The sequence below is a fragment of the Capsicum annuum genome, chromosome 1 (genome assembly GCF_002878395.1).
Source record: "Capsicum annuum cultivar UCD-10X-F1 chromosome 1, UCD10Xv1.1, whole genome shotgun sequence".
In the NCBI taxonomy this organism is placed as follows: domain Eukaryota; kingdom Viridiplantae; phylum Streptophyta; class Magnoliopsida; order Solanales; family Solanaceae; genus Capsicum; species Capsicum annuum.
The window spans coordinates 146,274,103-146,293,553 of record NC_061111.1 but is presented as its reverse complement, the minus strand read 5'-3'; the positions used below and the strand labels follow the sequence as shown (position 1 = coordinate 146,293,553).

At 35.4% G+C, this 19,451-nt stretch overlaps 1 protein-coding gene and 1 long non-coding RNA gene across 3 annotated transcripts; one reads left to right on the top strand and one right to left on the bottom strand.

The window, feature by feature from the left end:
* The first annotated feature begins 6,452 nt into the window (after nt 1–6,452).
* Nucleotides 6,453–17,305, top strand: LOC107838907. 2 transcript variants are annotated; one of them, XM_016682168.2, is made up of 3 exons: nt 6,453–6,730; nt 12,574–12,692; nt 16,955–17,305. In XM_016682168.2, exons 1-3 carry the CDS (start codon nt 6,640–6,642, stop codon nt 17,063–17,065), a joined length of 321 nt encoding a protein of 106 aa, XP_016537654.1. In that variant the 5' UTR covers nt 6,453–6,639; the 3' UTR covers nt 17,066–17,305. The 2 variants fall into 2 exon arrangements, with proteins under 2 accessions (XP_016537654.1, XP_016537662.1); XM_016682176.2 differs by having other exon boundaries at nt 6,488–6,730; nt 12,580–12,692.
* On the bottom strand, nt 17,257–17,937 carry LOC124887662. The gene is made up of 2 exons (XR_007045502.1): nt 17,739–17,937; nt 17,257–17,467 (listed from the first exon to the last, which is right to left on the bottom strand). It is a non-coding gene; the product is annotated as an uncharacterized LOC124887662 (long non-coding RNA).
* Nucleotides 17,938–19,451: the final 1,514 nt, after the last annotated feature.

Genomic DNA, 19,451 nt, shown 5'->3' with positions numbered 1-19,451 from the left:
TTTGTATGTTGAAAATAATTTTAAGCTCCTGTTTTTAATTAAATACTTCTTCTGTTTTCTTAGTTAATGAAGAAGAATATTTTCGTTAGTACCATCAATTTTAATATGAAGTAATTTTTCTGTGTTGGGGAAATGATGAATCTTGATATTTCTATATAATAATAAGTTTTATTTCTAAATTTCACATGCTTGAACTGAAACTTTCTACTTAATTTTTATCTGTTTACTGTTAAATGTCATTTAATTTGTTAACATCTATCCATTTTGTACTTCATATTAATGAATTATTAATTCTATAATCGAGAGAGGTGGAAGAAGTAATACTGTTAATTGAAGTATTGATAGATTGTTAATATTTTAGAGACATCTAATTGTTTTATGTTATAATTAATTCTACACTTATTTATAATCCAGAGAGGTAAATGGTGTAATAATTATCATAATAAGTAGGGTAACCAAAAGGGACTTGATTAAAAGAGCATGTTTTAGTTCAAGTACGTATTTCTTAATCATTAATATTATTGTTTTGGTAATTAAAGTGTATAACCGAGAGGAGTGCACTCAATTATTTTACTTTAATAATAATATATAAATATAATCATGAGAGGTATTTATACTTTTGCAAGGAATAGAAATTGAAAAAAACAGATAATTTACTTATATAGAAATCTCAAGTGAGGTAAGGACTCCAATACTTCTTTAACTTATAAAAAAAAGAGGGAAAAACAAAATATTTTTTATATTTCTCTGTTCGCGTATTATTAACCAAATTAATTCATCTTCTTACTCTATTTGATTTTATCAAATAGTAATTGAAACAAGAAATATCTATAGAATAGACAAGCCAATCTATGTGGATTCGACATCTTTTTATACTATTATTTGACAAAGTACAAGTTAAAAATTAGATATACACCTGTGACTTGTCAATCATATTATGTTTGATATTCTCTTTGGTTTGGTATGATATGGATGGTTGGTTTGGTATGATTAGACTCAGTTGGGTCAGTTACGATCGTGATCCTATCCTAGAGTGAAAATAGTTTTCATTTCCCATCTCATGGGCCATCCTAAGGTGCTGCTAAATGGATGGATCTTATCAACGTCCATGAATGATAAATCATAGATCGAACCGCCGAATCGGAAGGCTCCTGGTGCAACAGCAAGCACCAGTTTAACTTGGGGGGGGGGGGGTGATTTAGTGGCATTGGGCCGAGTTTAATTGCAATTCAATTAAGAGAACGAAGGATAATTACTTGAGTTCCAAATTTTGCAGAACGGTCTTGCTTTTTCCCATTGCGGCCTCCACATGATTAGACTTCCTAGCTGCTTGGCCTGTAGTAGGTATCTGGTTTACCGCTTTAGGTATCAACACTATGGCTTTCACTATTCTCTAGGTTTCCGTGCTCTAGCGGGGAATCTTTAAAAGAAGCTCTTTAGTTTAGCTAGATTTTCTATCAAATAAAAAAGAAAATGAAAAAGGCAGGGCCTTCGCAAGTTCCACTGCAAGTAAAGTTCACGCCTTCCGGTAAAGGTAGGTCGAAAGATGTCGAGAGAAAGTCTTAGCCCAACAAATGCGTTGCGAAGAGAGATCGAAGACGAAGATTTTCTGACGCAGTGCGGGCACTGGATGGAAAATACGGGTAGTTCCTACAAAGGATCGGACTAATGACGTATACAATACTTGAATTCTCGATGTAGATGCTACATAGTTGGTTCTCATCCTTCAGAGACTACGAGTGCCCTCGCCACTTCTTTCGCTGACCCTATCCACCTCCTTTGCGGAATACCAGAAAAAGAGAGCCGATTTCCCCTCTTTTGCAATCAGTTTCGCTACAGCACCCGCTGCTTTAGCTAATTGTCCACCCGACCAAACGAGCAAAAAGCCATGAAGGTTGACGATAAGAGCGTAAGACTTTATGCGAGAGGGTAGAGCCCTTGATCCTTTCAAGAATGTAATTATCCTGAATATTATAAGGCGGGTGGAGGCTATCAATCCGAAGGAAATTATGCGGAAGCTTTGCAGAATTATTATGAAGCTATGCGACTAGAATTGATCCCTATGATCGAAGTTATATACTCTATAATAAATGCTCTTTTTTCCCGTTTGAGAAGCTGTGATCGGAACTTCTTTCGCTTTGAACAACCGCTGGGGTTTCCAGCAGTGATAGCTGAACTAATCAGATGGGCCGCCCCAAACCCCCCTTACTCAACATAGGGCCACTTCTCTATTCCCGAATCGTCTGCTAATCCACTATTTTTCTTCCGAGAAGAAGGAGTTGGGGAAAGAAGGAACCGGGGCGCCAGAAGGTCTCTCGCTCCTTTCTTCGATTCTATAGCCGATCTTCTTTAATCCAAAGCTGGTGCAAGCTTCATCATAGGTGGATTCGTAGGTTCAATTCCTACTGGATGCACGCGAATGGGACCCTCCAATAAGTCTATTGGAATTGGCTCTGTATCAATGGAATCGCATCATCCAGTTTTGATGTGAACAATAATGCTATCTTATTATATGTTCGAAATTCAGCTCATCTAAGGTTGTATAAGGTGATTGGGTTGGGTTAAGGGGGTGGACCCTGATCCTAGATGAACTTGGGATTCCTTATTACGACAAGTCCCCAGTCCGGGCTGTGTCATTACCGTTCCGACCATTTTTCTATAGTACTCATCATTGTCTATTAATTTACTTGTGATCTTGTGATGAGTTGTTTTAAGTTTTCCAACAATAAAAGCTTATTCTCTTTGTATTTAAACTGGATGAATTCACTCCATTTTAGTTTTTAAGTATTTTCATTGAACCTTCAATGAAATTTTATCGTATGTCTTTTCTAGTTCAATAGACACTATATATAAGTTTTCTTACTTCTCCCAATACTGCCCACCAGTCTCCTCATAAGAAGAATGACTTTTGTAGTAGATCGTCATACATAAAATCGAATTGATTCGTGGAAATAGACACCCCTCCTCATCTTCATCACCATAAATATGATAAATGAAATATAATGCATAACCCGCTTGCTAATACAAACTATCTAAATATTTAAGTTATTTTCATAGACTTAAATTCATATATTTTATTGAAAATTATTTTAAAGTTAATAACTATAAAATGATATCCACAAAATTTGTCTAAAAGTCAAAGCTTCGACATGCAAAGATATATATATATACACACACACACACACACATATATATACACACACACGCACACACACACATATATATAGACAGACAAGACAGACAGACAGACAGATAGAGAGATAGATAGATAGAGAGAGAGAGAGAGAGAGAGCGCGCGCGTTAAAACATGGGCATAAAGTAACAAATTGAAGACGACTCATTTTCAAAATACTAATTATAATGTTTGATCTAAATGAATCACATCTAAGTATGACATTAATCTCGATGGTTCAATAGGTTGAATACAAAGAATCTCGACAAAATTATGAAACTACTAGGCTCAAATTGATTTTTCATCAGATAGATTAAGACGACTAATAATTATGATGGATGATATGGTAATTAATAATAATAATGAATGATAAAGGTGACTGATGATATATAGTAACAACTGATGGTAATAACATATAACGGTTGGTGACAATAACGATGGTTGATTATAAATGGTAACAACAATTAACTGCGTAATTGAAAATTGTGATGAAAGGTGGGTGATAATAGTTAATAATAGTGGACTGTAACAATAGGTTCAGTGAGCTATGAGAGCAGATGGAGTTGTGGTGATTGACATCTTTTTTTAGAAATCATTGAATAGACAATTTAAGACTTTGTTACATACTTTAATCATTCGAATCTATTTAGACCTATTACGTAGTTGTAAAATAGAATATAATAAACATAATTAATATGATTACGATCTAAAGAATTAATATTCAGATATAAAAACACACTTAATGACTGAAATTAGAATAATTAAAATTAAGATATTCATTTAAGTACAAACAAATGATGAGACTTTAGTCTCCGCCTTATTTTCTAAAGGTCAACATGTTTTCATTTGGATATTTAAAGTATGCGTAAATATTAAGATTCTTGATCTAAATACAATGTTAAGATCTGAATACTAAATAACTAAGTTCATTTGTTTTTTTAATATATCATTGTATAAGTGATATCACTATTGAAAATTAATAAAACAAATATATGGAATACTAAATTACTAATTAACTCAATACTATATTAATAAATATTAAAAAAAAATAGATTGGGACCGAGAGTGATGATAAATAATAATAGTAAAATTATGGTGTTTATTTCAGACAAGATCCATAATTATGCGAAAACAAGATTTGTGGCTCTTTGATCTGTCTGTTCTAGATAGTAATGGTATGACTTATTACCATTCTCCTTTTAACACTTTTATTTGTCTATGGAGTGGGGTGGGGGAAATATAATTTTATTAGTTATTTCGCAGATGGGTTTGTTAGATTATATATCTATATACTGGTAGATAGAACGGTCGATGATTTACACCTGAGACGATATTTCTACAGATAGTGACAGTTAGTAGCGGTGATAGTAACCATAATAATAGTTAATGTTAGTGGTAACAGTGGATAATTATAATGGGCGATGGTGATACATAATAGTGGTGGTGGTGTGTGTACATATACATATATATATATATATACATATATATATATATATATATGTATATATATATATATATATATATATATAATCTAATGGTATGTTAAACAAGTCTTGTTGATAAGTTTTCATAATTATTATATTCGTTAATCATATAATTGGATAATTTAAATAAATAATTATTTGTGACGAAAAAAGTATTTCCAGAGAATTAGAATATCAAAAGGCTAAAATAAGTCGATATTTTATACAATGACACGGTTTAAAATATTTAATCATTACACTTCGATGGAGGTCATAAATAGAAAAAATATTGATACTTTTATAAATTTGGTAGTATGTAATTTCTTAGTTATAGTTAAAAATAAATTTATTTTGATATTTATTGAGTTTTGACTTCACTCATAATTTTAGTGGCAGTAGTTTTTGCAAAATAATTTTTTCATCGATAAAATCATCTAAAATAAAATCAATGATTTCAAAAAATTATAAGCTTAATTTAGAGACTTTATATAAATCAACTAAAAAAATGATCTATAAGGATATTGAATGATAATAAACTACCTTAATAGATTACTCAATTCAGTCTATTTACTTATTATGTTTATTTTTTTTTCATGCCCCTTATAAGAGTACTCTATTCGTCCCATTTTAATTATATATTTTGAGAACTGAATAATATTAAAAAGAACTATATATGAGGTTGTAGTTGAAAATCATTGCAAACTTTTATTTTGTATTAAAAAATTAACTTGATTTTTTTTTTTGAGTTAAAGTGATTGTTGATTTAAAATGAAGGGAGGTTTAACTAAACAGTCATTTAATAAATAGCAAGAAAAAACCACACATAAAAACCCAAGTGAAATAGTCTTAACAAAAAGAATAAGGGTGAAAATGAAAATATGTAATAAAAAAGACACTATCAATTATCATGTGTAATAATTTCATTTCACAAAAAAATTAAATACCAAAAAGTCCTTGTGAGGACTACCAAAATTTCAATATCCTCTCTTATATACAAGTATTATATATGTGTTTATAATTAATTGTTAAGATCAAATATAATTTGAAACAAGTTCAATAACATTTTTTAAAAAATAAAGACTCAAATATGTATGAGTATGCTTTGTGGGGCCCACTATCACCTTTTTCATTTTTAATGGCATGTAAAAAGCCTTAAAATTTTTAAAATTTACTAAAATGTGTGTTAACTTACAAAGTAATAAAAACTTCAATTAAGAGTAAAAGAGAATAAAAAAAATAATGTGAGGACTACCAAAAAATCCTATTCTCTCTTATATATATATATATATATGAATGATAATTGGTGCTAGTTATAGGAATGTTGGTTGGTTGTGATGATCGTAAATAATATAACTAGTGTGATGAGAATTAACTGTGGTGATTATGATTGAAGATGATAATTATGGGTGGTCATAGTTGATAGTACTTGAATACAACAATATCTAACAACAAAATGAATGAAATTTTGATGAGCTATTCTTTTTCAAAAAATGATGAATGAATAACATCTTAGTGATATTAAGACTTTATCATAGGTGGTAAGAATTTATTCAGAGTAATTAAGTGAATGTAAAAAAAAAGACACTTGTTAGCGGTTTGATTGCGAATAAAAAAACCTGAAATATTTGAATAATATTTAAAGATTATTTCAAAATGATTATATTGTCAAATTGATCCGTTAATTCAACTTCAGATTTGAAATGTAAATTTAGAAAAATTTCAAATTTTACTCACAAAACGTCAATTTACAATAATCTTTTTTAAACTATCACTTCACATATTATAGTACTTTCTTTTTCTCCTTCCAAATCTCAACCAAATTATGTTCAAATGCCTATTAAAATAGTTCCTACTCTTCAGAGGAGTAAAAGTGACACTAAAAAAACGTAGAGGGTCAAATAGGATATTTTGAGTGAATTAGGAGGTTCAGAGTTGAGACGTTCACCACAACTCATTCAGCAAAATTTCAAACGGTGATTCAGCCGCCGGTAAACCGAAATTCCGATGTCGGGAGAAGTTGAGATGAGTTCTGAAAAGCAATCACGAAGAGGACTATCATGTGCTCCTTACTTCGATGCACTCTGGTTCTGCTACTGTAAGTTCTATTTCTTTATATATATTTATTCATTTGTTGCCATTAATTCTGAAGAAAAGGATTTATATTCTATGCATATTGGATTAATTTTTTTTCTTGAATTGGTCGGTGTAGAAAGAAGGAGTTTTGTGGGGGTGATTTTTTTTTTTTTTTTTAAGTAATTTGGTGTAAATGAGGATGAGGGGTGAGATAATGGGGTACAAGAGGGAGATTGGAAGATGATGAAGAGGAAGATTACAACACGAGAAGAAAGAAACCACAGGGAAAAGGAAATGGTTTGTGGAGGGGTACCACAATCTAAGAAGTTTGTTGTGGTGGTGGGTTATGCTCTTATTTCCAAAAAAGTTTAAGAGATTTTTGCAGCCTAAACTTGAAGGTCTAGCTAGGTAATCTTTGTCTTTCTGTTTGTGTGAATCATGAAAATTTTATGAGAATGTTCCAGCATGATCATTACACTCTCTATTGGAGCTTGAATGTAGTTTTCGTCTTTTGTTTTTTTGGTTTGGTGTTTTCTGTTTATCTTGATGTTTCTTCTGCTGGCTTCTTGTAAATGCTGTTCACTATCTTTTTTCTTTCATTGTTGTGTTAGAAAACTAGTTTTTAGAAGGGTACAGTAAGATTAGTTAGTTACCTGGATTCTATATATTGAGCCAAGGGTACAACCTCTCTACCTTTGAGGTATAGGTGAGGTTTGTGTACACACTCTATCCTCCGCAGACCAAAGTGAGACTAGACTGGGTATGTTGTTGATGCATATTTGATGGTGTTCCCAAATGACTGTTTTGATGGGGAAAAAAGTTCTTTTTTTTTGTGGTTGAAAGTTGAGAATTTTATTATGTAGATCCATTACTTTAGATAGTTGCTTTTCCTTGAGGTTGTGAGGTTTTTTAATTTGTACAGTTAGATCATTTGGAATAATCATAATAGGCAGTATATTCTTTTACTTCGTGTGGCCAGCATAATTCTCTTCATAGCTAAACTACGGTTAGGGTGCAGGGGTTTCTGCTTAAGGTGTCAAATTTCTGCTTAAGGTGTCAAATTCATGTAATTACTAGTACTTAATAATAGCAATCAAATGGAAAAGTATGGAGAATCATAATCGTTAGGCATCATGATAGTTACTGTTATGTAAGGATTCAATTGGTCATGAACATTGTTTTTTTTGTTTTGTGATAACCGTGGTGTCCGGGATACTTTTTGCGCACCTCGACTAAATCCACAGGATTCCTGCCACCTCCCACCAACAATAGATATCTTATAACTCTGTTCACCAAGGATAGGACAGCTTGGAAGAATCGTCCAGTATCCACTAATCCTTGTTTAGAAATACAATTTTCAGCTAACTTATTTTCTAATTTGTAGTAAGAAATAAATTGTTGAGTGAATGAAATAGACATATTGGTTATTGTGTGAAAAAAAGGCAGATTATGTCGGCCCACCTCTGAGAATCTTTATAGTACCAATAATTTCTCCTACTGCTCAGAAACCGAAAGGAAAAAGATTTATGCTCCTATCCGTAACATGAGTAATTAAAGAAAGTAAACAATTAGAAATTCGAGATATATATTGTGCAAGAGGTCTTTGCTAGTTGTCGATTAGGAAAGAGAAGGTCTCCAGGTTCTTCAGAACACAGAAGGTTGAAAGAGACTCTTTCTGAGGTAGAGTTTGAAGGAGGATCTCCCTTTTTATTTGTGGAATGGGACAGGTGTTCTATGCCAGATCAATAACTGTATTTATTTCCTACTCTGCTCCGCCAAATTCTATGGCACAGGATAGCACTTGCACCAGCCTTTGAGATGTACTAATATGAGTCTTGCGGAGCAAGAGGATACGGTTTGCGACGAGCCAACGGCTGTTGAATCTAGTGCTGCAAATGACATTCGCCTGTTATTTTTGCTTTTTTGATTAGGATAAAGAAAAGAAAGGCGAAGCTCATTAGCTTATTATCATTTCAACTAGGAAGTACTTTCTGATTGGTACATCCAATGCAGATTCTAGATATAGCATCACAATCATTTCTTTTGCAGATTGAATGGGGTTTCACTTTAAAACCTATGAATTTAGTGTGCAGCAAGTAGGTTTTGTACTTCGACACCTATAGAGTGCGACAATCAAGCTGATCTTGTGCCATATCAGAATAAGCACATTCAATTTGATCACCAGTTGTAGTTCCGATGAATGTAAGGGTGAATAGTTGCAAACATGACATATCTGATCCAATGTTGCTGTAATCTAGCAAGGGAAATTCCATATTCTCAGGGTCTCACCTTAGCTCTGTAGAGTAAGACCTAACGAGGAAATTCCATATTCTCAGGGTCTCACCTTAGCTCTGTAGAGTAAGACCTAACGAGCTCTATTTTGGTTGACACTAAGCAATCCTTTTTTTTAAAACATGTATTAGTGCTAAAAAATCTTTGGTTCAGCTCCACTGGGATGTTGCATTTATGGAATCACTGGGGATAGAATTCCTTATTCCATCTCTAGCTCCTCTGCTTCTTCTTCTTCTTCTTAGTTTTTTCCATCTGCCTAAAGATTTCTTCCTTGGTCCAAATGCTACCAACAATGTTGGGTGGTTTCCTCCTATCTGTTCAAGTCTTGGTGGGCAGAGCTACCAAGTACCTGGGTTGGTGGGAGGTAATACCGGTTCGGTACCCAACTCCTGGGAGCTCTCGTTCTTGGGAATCCCAACTCCAATTAGATTTGTTTTTTTTTCCCCTTTGTTATGCCTTTCTTTGCGATGGTTCCAGTTTTTAGCTAAACATAAGTATGAAATATACTATCAAAGGATCAATTTCCATGTTAAAATAACAATTATACCTCAATCCCTAACTAATAAGGGTCGGATATATGAGTTGTCACAATTCATTTTGCTTCATTTGAACTATTTAATTTCAATATTCAATACTTTAGGGCTCTCAACCCTAGAGGCTCTCTGCATTTTCTATGGATGTGCAGATATCAATTTCCTTGCAAGGTGGAATGAGTTCCAGTAATGGGAATGACTAAGGTGGTGTTACTCCCTGCACAAAGTACTCCCAGGGTAGTGTGAGGGTCGAGGAGGTGGGCATATAGCATATGTGTTGTTCGAACTCTCTAAATTTGCTACCTCACCCATGTCAAATTCTCCAAAATGCTCCTACTTTTTGAGTATCCGACACGCACGCGTTGACATTTTTGAAGAGTCTGAGCACTATCCACATTCCTTCGCATTTCTGCAAAAAGGTTGTTTCTAGGCTTCTAGCCAGTGGCGGATGTACATGTATTCCAGGGGCTTTATCCGAACCCCCTTCGTCGGAAAATTATACTATTTTTACATGGTAAAATTTTTTTTATGTATAAATAATAGAGGTTGAACCCCCTTCGACTAGTCCGTATATGTACTATTGAACCCCCTCACTGAAAATCCTGGATCCGCCCCTGCTTCTAGCCCGTGACTACAGGTCTCTAAAGGAGTACTCTGCCATTGAGCTAAGGCTCACCCTCTGACGATAATGACTTCTTCATGCAATTCCACAATTTATATCAAATTCCATTCTCGAGGAAAAACTTGAACTCCAAGCAAGTCAGTTAAGATAAGAAGCGTTATTATGATGAACCAATGGAAGACCCAATTTCCCTTTTAGCGCTGTAACTAGGACCTAGGCACATCCAATTATGAGATATAGAAATCATAATTTTCCACTTATTTAAAAAAAGAAAAATTGAAGAACTTTCCAGCTCTTTTATCCAAGGAAACCCTGAATTGATTGGTCTGAATTATGATTCAAAGTAATCCACTTTTGTTAGAAAAATGGAAAAAACAATCTGATTCAAAGGCTTTACAACAAAAAGTTCACTTCTAATGAGCTTAGAAAATGGGAAAAACAATCCACTTTTGTCAATACCCAATGCACTATGTAATCCCTTTATGTATTAGATGCCGGAAGGAGAAAGACGGTGAACAGATGAACAAACAATATCAGAATTTCACTTGATCATCTTTTCAGTTGAAAGCATTCTTGAATCCGATTTTTTTACACCTCGCGATGAAGAGGAAGACTGCTTACTGTTTGTAACATGTACAACAACAACAAACCCAGTGTATTCCCACAAAGTGGGGTTTGGGGAGGGTAAAATGTACGCAGTCCATACCGCTACCTCCAAAGAAGTAGAGAGGTTGTTTCCGATAGACCCCCGGCTCCAGGTGAATAGTAACCAAAGCGTAGTGAAGCATGATGGATTGCATAACATAAAAAGGAATAAGACATACTAAAACAAAATAAAATAAAGTATAAATCCGAGCAATTGTAAATAAGATAAATAGGCGCAATAAATAAGAGATAAGCGATAGGGCATCCAGAATACGACAGCCCCCTAGTAGTAACAAACATTTACAGGCTAGGGACACCTGTTCCCTCCTGACTAGTGGCTCCTACCTACTTGCTACAACTCACGCACTCATCCTAGCCTTCTAGGGTCATGTCCTCGGTAAGCTGCAGTGCTCCATATCGTGTCTAATCACTTTCCTCCGGTACTTCTTCGGCCTACCTCTCCTCCTCCTGAAACCCTCCAACACTATCCTCTCACACCTGCGGACTGGCTCATCCGTACTCCTCCTCATCACATGCCCAAACCATCTCAACCTTCGTTCCTACATTTTATCCTCCACGGAAGCCATTCCCACCTTCTCTCAGACTGTCTCATTCCTAACTCTATCCCCTCTAGTAAGACCACACATCCAACGCAACATTCTCATTTCCGCCACCTTCATTTTCTGAATGTGGGAGTTCTTGACTGGCCAACACTCTGCTCCATATAGCATAGCTGGACGGACTGCCACTTTGTAGAATTTGCCTTTAAGCTTAAGTGGGACCTTCTCATCGCACAACACTCCCGAGGCGAGCCTCCACTTCATCCAACCTGCTCCAATACGGTTAGCGACATCCTCATCAATCTCGCCATTCCCCTGAATCGTAGACCCAAGATACTTAAAACTATCCCTCTTACAAACATCCTGGGAATCCAACCTCACGACCACATCTTCCTCCTGCGTCAAGTCACTAAACTCCATATACTCCGTCTTGGACCTACTCAACCTGAACCCCTTAGATTCCAGAGTTTGCCTCCAAACCTCCAATTTTTCATACTGTTTGTAACATGTAAATGCCTTAAATAAGGATTTCGTAAATGATTCAACAAATGGTAGACCAAGGAGGCTGGTGAATTGCTTATCAAATTTTGTTAATAGTTATGATACTAACAAAAGAGATCTGCTCTTGGGGTTGTCAGAAGAGAACTTTGCAATCTTAGGTTCTTCAAGGATCTAGACCGCTGTTTAGCTAAGCCAGGGCTTCAAAGTGAAGTCTTGCCCTGATCCCTGCGTTTATTAGCCTTAGCCAATCCGCTGCAACTGAATGGAACTATTAAACCCAAGAGGATTATAGTGTACTGGTAACTTGCTGTATCTGAAGTGATGTGAGTCTTGCTCTGTGATTTCTGATGACACTTACATATTGATTACTACTATTTTTCACTCATGTCCACTTCTTTTTTATTTGTTCTTCCATCCTTGTTAAGGAAGGAAATTCCTGGAAGCTTCTAAACTCTTGATAATTTATCGGGGAAAAATGATTTATTTACATGCTGAGAAAGTAACACAATTCTATACTACCATACATTCTGTTATGCTGCTGTTGTTATTTAATAAATTTTGGTCGCAAAATCCGTCTGTAGTTATGAACAGTCCAGAAGGACAAAAGTATAGTTGATATCACTGGATTTATAAGAGATCTGCTTGTTTTCAGTTCATACGTGCAGTCTTCACCGAAATTAATTTAGGCTGATGTGAAATTATGTTGTGTCAGCTCCAGTTCATCAGATGCAGCAGTACTACAGACTTGGTGCCCTTGATAATTGTAGTAAGAAATGGAGTGGTCTTGTTGATTGTCTGACTTTAAAAACCAAAAGGTCTTCTGAAGTAGAGGTACAGTGTTCTCTTGCATCATAATCTGGACCGTTCATGATGTTCTATTTTCGTCTCAGCCAGTCAAATATGCTAATAGAATTATTTATTTATTTTGAGACAAGGGTAACAATGCTAATAGAATATATTTTACAAGTTAATAACCATTGTGTTGCTTGTAAGATCACTGGAAGTCATAGATTTAGAGCTAATGTTGATATCATTGTTCACTTGCTCGTAAGCTAGTATTGGTGGCTATGAAACAGATATTTTCTTGATGTACCTTGATTACCTCCGGCTGAACTAAAAATCAAGTCTGGGTTGCCTCTTCCCAGTTCGTCTGTTTTATCTTTTAACTAATTTTGTTTCATCTCTAATCTACTGCTTGTGTATGGAGTATTTTATTTTCCTTTTCCACCACCATCTTGTTGTTTATTTGGAATTTATCTTTTTAGACTAGTAAGGAGGCTTGACTGAGAGCATGATGTATCCAAATTGATTTATAGCAGCACAGAGTGCATCAGATTTGGTTTACTTACTGAAATAGTAGCCTGAGTTGTTATTAATGTTATCCTGGTGGTGTCAGTCTCAGTTGTCTACAAGTCTAGGTTTTTACTGGTTAGTGCTACAAGGTTGCAGGCTCCTCCTCTTCATTATGATTGCTAGTTATCGGTTTCTACAATTTTCTGTATTTGTCCACCCATGTTTAGTATGTATATCACTTGCCTGAACTATGTTGTAAATTTTGATCAATCAAAGTGATCTAGTTAGCAATATCAGCTTATCGTCTGACATTCTGGATCTCCAATAGAGCCCAATAATGAAAGCCAAAATAAAATTGATAAAAGAAAGAAATGAATATGTGGAAAAGGCACATTTGAGATGTTATCTTGTCCGGTGGTACTTACTTTAGGGCAGTAAGCATATGAGGGAGCTATTTCTTCGCTAACCAACATATATGTCTGTTTCTCTTAGCTAAAGAGAGATAAAATAGGAGAAAAGATGATAGCTTGATTTGATTGTACATCGTAGGAAGTACAGTTAACTTAGCACTGGCATTGGGACTTTATTGTTGAATTACAAACTGTTGCCTCTGGAGTACCTGTCATGTAACTAAATATCTTTTTTAATTCATGTAACAACACTAAGTTGGTGTTGGGTGTGACATAGTGTAAACATAGAGAGAGAGGAACCTCTGGACCTGATTCTCCAGAATGACATTTTAAAAAGAATGGAAGAGTCGAACCTTGAGAATTTTTGGTCCCTCTTTGGACATTGATTTCTTCATTTTAAAATAATAAAACTTAGATATCAGAAACTAGATAAGAAGTCTAATATTAGTGGCAAAGGGTTAAAGTTGTGTCCTCTGCGACCCAAGTTCGAACCTCTCTGTAGGCAGTTATATTTTGATTTGATGCATGTGGATGACGTGCTAGTGAAGCTAGATTCTCAAGCTATTCGGAAGAGAGATAGTTTCAAGTATCTTGGGTCTATGATTCAGGGCAATGGAGATATTGACAAGGATGTCATGCACTGTATTGGTGTGGGGTGGTTGAAATGGAGGCTTGCTCGGGAGTCTTGTGTTAGAAGGTGCCTCCTAAGCTGAAAGGTAAGTTCTACAAAGTGGCAGTCCGACTGACCATGTTGTATGGAGCGGAGTGTTGGCTAGTTAAGAACTCCCACATCCAAAAGTTGAAGGTGGTGGAGATGAGGATGGTCAGATGGATGTATGGACTTACTAGGAGGGATAGGTTTAGAAATGAGATTATTCAAGAGAAGGTGAGAGTGGCTTCGGTGGAAGACAAGATGCGGGAAGTGAGGTTGAGATGGTTCAGACATGTGATAAGGAGGTGCACGGATGCCCCTGTATGAAGATGTGAGAGGCTGGCTATGGATGGTTTCAGACGGGGTAGCGGTATGCCGAAAAGAGTATTTTTGCTTCTTGCTTTCCTTCCATAAATGAGTTGTGATCTAGCAATGCAGAAAAAGATGGTTTGTGTCTTTCACCTTCCTTCCGCACATATAACATCTGTGTCCGTGAAGATTATCTCCCCTTTGTAGATCTGACTTAAAGTAGCTTAGACTCTGTTCGACTTGGTAAAGTTCATAGAAGCTGTAAATTGATGTGCATTCTGACACGTGGAGATTCATCTGGAGTAAGCTGGTGCAAACTTTCTTCTTCATGAGCTTTCAGTACAAAATGTCCGTACATGGTGATGATCCAAACTTTTAAACTTCAAGATTCAATTCTCTAAGCTTTTCATTTAAGCTTTGCGCCTTGGACATGTCTTCCATCATCCATAATTATTCTTTCCACTAAAACAATCTAGGTAAACAAACCTACCTAGTTTCTTCGTCTTCTTCTATTAGAGGATAACTTTTAGGTATTTCACAAACCAGGGGAAGGTACATTTGATTGTGCCAAACCAGAGGTAATGTGTCACCTGGTCACCCCCCTTCTTTTAATTCTTTCTTTCTCATCTAAAGTTTGCTTCATGATTTTGGTTTTACATTCTTTGCTTCTGCCGCTCTGTTGCTTGCCACTACTCCCTCCGTTCACTTTTACTTGTCACTTTTTGACATGGTACACCCATTAAGAAAACAATGATTGGTATATTGACTTTACCATATTGCTCCTATTAATTGATGTTTAGTAATAGGTATTGAAAAATGATTTGGAGAATAAGTTGTCAAGGGTAAAACATGGAACTTTTTTTTGTCTTTTCTTGATTTGTCAAAAATGACAAGTAAAAATGAAAATCAAATTAGGAAAATAGTGACAAGTAAAAGCGAATGGAGGGAGTACGTATAACTACTTTTTCTGGTTCAGTTTTTTATGGGCTTGTCCTGGCTCAAACAAATGTACTTGCTAGGTATTTCACAAACTAGGGATAGGTACATCCAAGTTTTGCCAACCTTGTCACCCCTCTTCTTTTAATTCTCTCTTTCTCATCTGAAGTTTGCTTCATACTGTGGTTTTACATTCTTTGCTTCAGCTGTTCAGCATGCCCTGTTGCTGCTACATTTAACTACCTTTTTTGTATACTCATTTTCAGTTTTTATGGGTTTGCCCTGGGCTTTAAACAAAGGTACTTACTAGCATGTTTGTCCGAGAAATTTTCCACTTTCTTTTGAATCTTAAGTGCAATTTACATTACAGAAAATCTGCATTTCTATTTGCAAGTTGATTCTCAGCCTATGTTGCTCGGACTCTTCAAAAACGTCTGCCGGTGTGTGTTGGATTCTCCAAAAGCAGTGCAATTTTGGAGGATCAGACACGGGTGTGGAAGCATTTAGGAGAGTCCAAACAACATAATTCTCAACTGGTTGATACTGAACGAGATACAATAACAAATTAACATTTGCTGGACTCTCCACCTCCACTTTCCTCCCCACACACTGAAGAATTAGCTCATCTTTCCCTAAATCTTATTCCATCTGTCATTTTGGTTTTAACATTTTTCAGTCGGTGTGTACATGATGTCTGGAAGACAGTTACTGAAGTGCCCTGCTTATATTTCGACAAAAAACAAACCCATCTATGTTTTCAGAGTCCTCGAAGAAATAGGTCTTCGATATATTAAATTGTGCAAAACTACAAGAAAAAACATATAACTGCAAACCATCTAGGCAGTTGGCTTGTCCTTTATTTTTGATAGCCATGCCAAATATTTATCCTGCCACTGTAAAGTACACTTGGTGTGCGTCAAATCTGAGTAATATCACTCTGTTCAGTGTGCCCAAGTAATAACAATCCAACTCATCCACAATATTAGAGTATGATTGATAAATTAATTGGGATTTGCTTTGCCAACCACTTTCTTGACTTGTGACCAAGGCAGTTATGTAATGGCATTTGCTTCTAATGAGGTTGTTGAGCTACAAATAGTTTCTCATTTTGGATGGATGCTGCTCTGAATATGTGATTGTAGATGCAGAAGCTTTTTTTTTTTTTTAATCAATCGATACAAAATATATCATGTGGCACTTTAGTTAAAGTTTTATTCGGTGTCAAATGTATGCACTTTTTAACACCATCAGGTCATCTAATTTTCTAGGTGCTGGATTCGAAACTTTAAAAATCAGACATATTACCTGCTACATCAGGTAACGATGATCTGATAGTGTAAAAAATGCTTGCATTGACCGTGCATATTACTTAAAACTCATTTAATTCCACCTCTGCTCGCTTGTCTCTACGTATCCACATGAAGTCACTTGTGCTTCCAGTACTATTTTGTTGATTCTGTTTTTCATACTCACCATTAGATCATGTGAAGCAGGAAATTTTGGAAACACGTGAAAAAGCAAAGCCTCACCTGTGGACGACACGAACCCCTGAAGAAGCCGCAGCTCATTGGAAAGAGCTCTTTGACCATCTAGATGAAGAGTAAAAAATTCAAGGACATTTTCATCAGACATTTGCCCAATCGATACGAGAAGGTCTATTTTATACTCATTAGAAATAATTTTCTTCCCATTGAATTCATGTTTCAATCATGTTATAGATCACTTGTTATTATCAAAGAGTGAGTTTCTGAAGAGGCACCAGTTTTGGAATGCTAACCACAACAATACAAAGAGATGGAACAATACTTTTATATTTCTTTCTTTAATGTTAGTTTAGGCCTGTACATGGTGTCTTGTATGAAAAGTCTTACAAGTTCTTCATCCATTTATGGTCCCGATGATTTACATCGTCGGATCATGTGGTGCCCATATCATCCGACGCCCTAGATCACCCGACCATCCAAGAAAAGCAGGTTAATCACGAATAGTAACTGCAACAACCTGCACTGAAACAGACAGGAAAATGTGATTCCAATGTGGATAACTTAGAAAAGTCTTGTGTTATGCATCAATCAACTCCTTACATCTAAGTCAATCTGGACGTAGGGGATGCAATAGATGAAAATCCTTCAACAAACCATCTGTAATAACCGGCCAAACCCAAGAAACTCCTTATATCTTATGGAGAGACGGGGCGAGGCCAGTTTCTTACTGCTTTGGTCTTTTTAACAATATGATCAAGGAATGCTACTGATCTTAGCCAAAATTTGCACTTACTGAATTTGGCGAATAGCTGATGATCTCTGAGATTTTGAAGAACAGTTCTGAGATGGTCCGAATGATCGTGCTCAGTGCGAGAATAGACCAAAATATCATCTATAAAAACTATGACGAATATGTCCACGTACTAGAACACACGGTTCATCAAGTTCATGAAAGCGGTTGGGGCATTGGTAAGACCAAATGACATGACTAAGAATTTTAAGGGACCATACCGAATACGGAAAGCTATTTTCGGAATGTCACATCCTCTAACTCTGAGCTGATGATAGCCGGATCTGAGGTCTATCTTAGAGAAATAACTGACATCCTGAAGTTGGTCAAACAAGTCATCGATTCTAGAAAGAGGATACTTGTTCTTGACCGTAACTTTATTGAGCTGATGGTAATCTATACACATCCTGAGAGAACCTTCTTTCTTGCGCACGAATAAGACTGGTGCGCCCCACGGGGAAATGCTGGGTCAGATTTGCATAGCCTCTTTAATTTTTGCTAGCTATCAGCACCTTTGAGAGTACAAAACTCCTTACATGCTCTGCTTGACAAAGCAACACATATTTATTGTTTGAGACATAGTCCTAGGAGGACCATTACTTGAGACACATAGTCCAGCATTACAAAATATTTATTATTTGGCTGTTCGAGTAACTTCAGATCTACAGACTAAATTTGAAAGAAAAAAAAGACATGTTTCATCTTTGTTCATTGTGCTTAGTGCAGTGCCATCTCCGTTTCTAAAATAATTCCGTGAAAAATGGAATGGATTTGCGCTTTATGAGCCACAGAAGAGTTAAGATCTCTTGACGACTTACAAAATGCATTCTCAAATCTCCTAGACGTAAAAATGAATATCTCTTATAAAAAAAGACATAAAATTTTAAAAAAATCAAGTGACCTACAAACTCGTTTCTCGTAAATTCATCATTATGTCAATGTGAAAACTGATCTATCTCCTGGTTGAAATGGACCGTAGAAAAGTCGAGGATAGTCACATTGAATTTGAAATGAAGAGAGCAAATGGGAAAGGCTTTACCTGACATAATTGAAGGCCTAACTATTTTGAAAAAATCCTTGCAAAAGTGAGCAGAAAAGCAATAAATATATATACATGTATTTATTAAAGAAGTTGTCTTTTATCATTACGAAAGGACCCAAAGTAAAGTCAAGAGGTTCAATTCTTGTACGACTTACCTTCCAGTTTAGGTGTAAATTAATTGTGGTGGGTCAATCGACTAAATTTTAAATGCTTCTTTTAGAAGTTAAGGAAAAAAGTTTTCCTCATTTTATTTCATAGGAGTAATTATCTTGAAGATTAAAAATATTCAATAGAGTAAACACACATTGATGAAATATTGCAATTTTAAGTATAAATGAAGGTAAAGAAAAGTTAAAAGTCCCTCATAATTACTATTTATATAATAAACATAAAAAAAGGAAACAAGATGAATAATTTGAGATCAAGAGTGCAATAAGTACTACACATGATGTAGTAACTAGTAAGCAAAAGACATAAATGCAATGGAGAAAGTAATAGTCACATTTAGAGTCCAAGGTATTAGTAATAAGGTTAATTTCATAAATATATCTTCAATTAATTTTATTTTTTTTGAAAAAGCTTGACATATCTAGACGTTTAATAAGTCAATGTCTTTGAGATAAGTATTTAAACTTGTGCGTTTGAAATGGATAAAAGATGAAGAAGATGGCTAC

Bases quoted from the DNA above. Each gene is read 5' to 3' on its own strand.
- LOC107838907 (XM_016682168.2), top strand. From the start codon at position 6,640: ATGTCGGGAGAAGTTGAGATGAGTTCTGAAAAGCAATCACGAAGAGGA. The intron at 6,731-12,573 runs GTAAGTTCTATT...ATGTTGTGTCAG, and splicing joins TGCACTCTGGTTCTGCTACT to CTCCAGTTCATCAGATGCAG. The intron at 12,693-16,954 runs GTACAGTGTTCT...CATGTGAAGCAG, and splicing joins AAAGGTCTTCTGAAGTAGAG to GAAATTTTGGAAACACGTGA.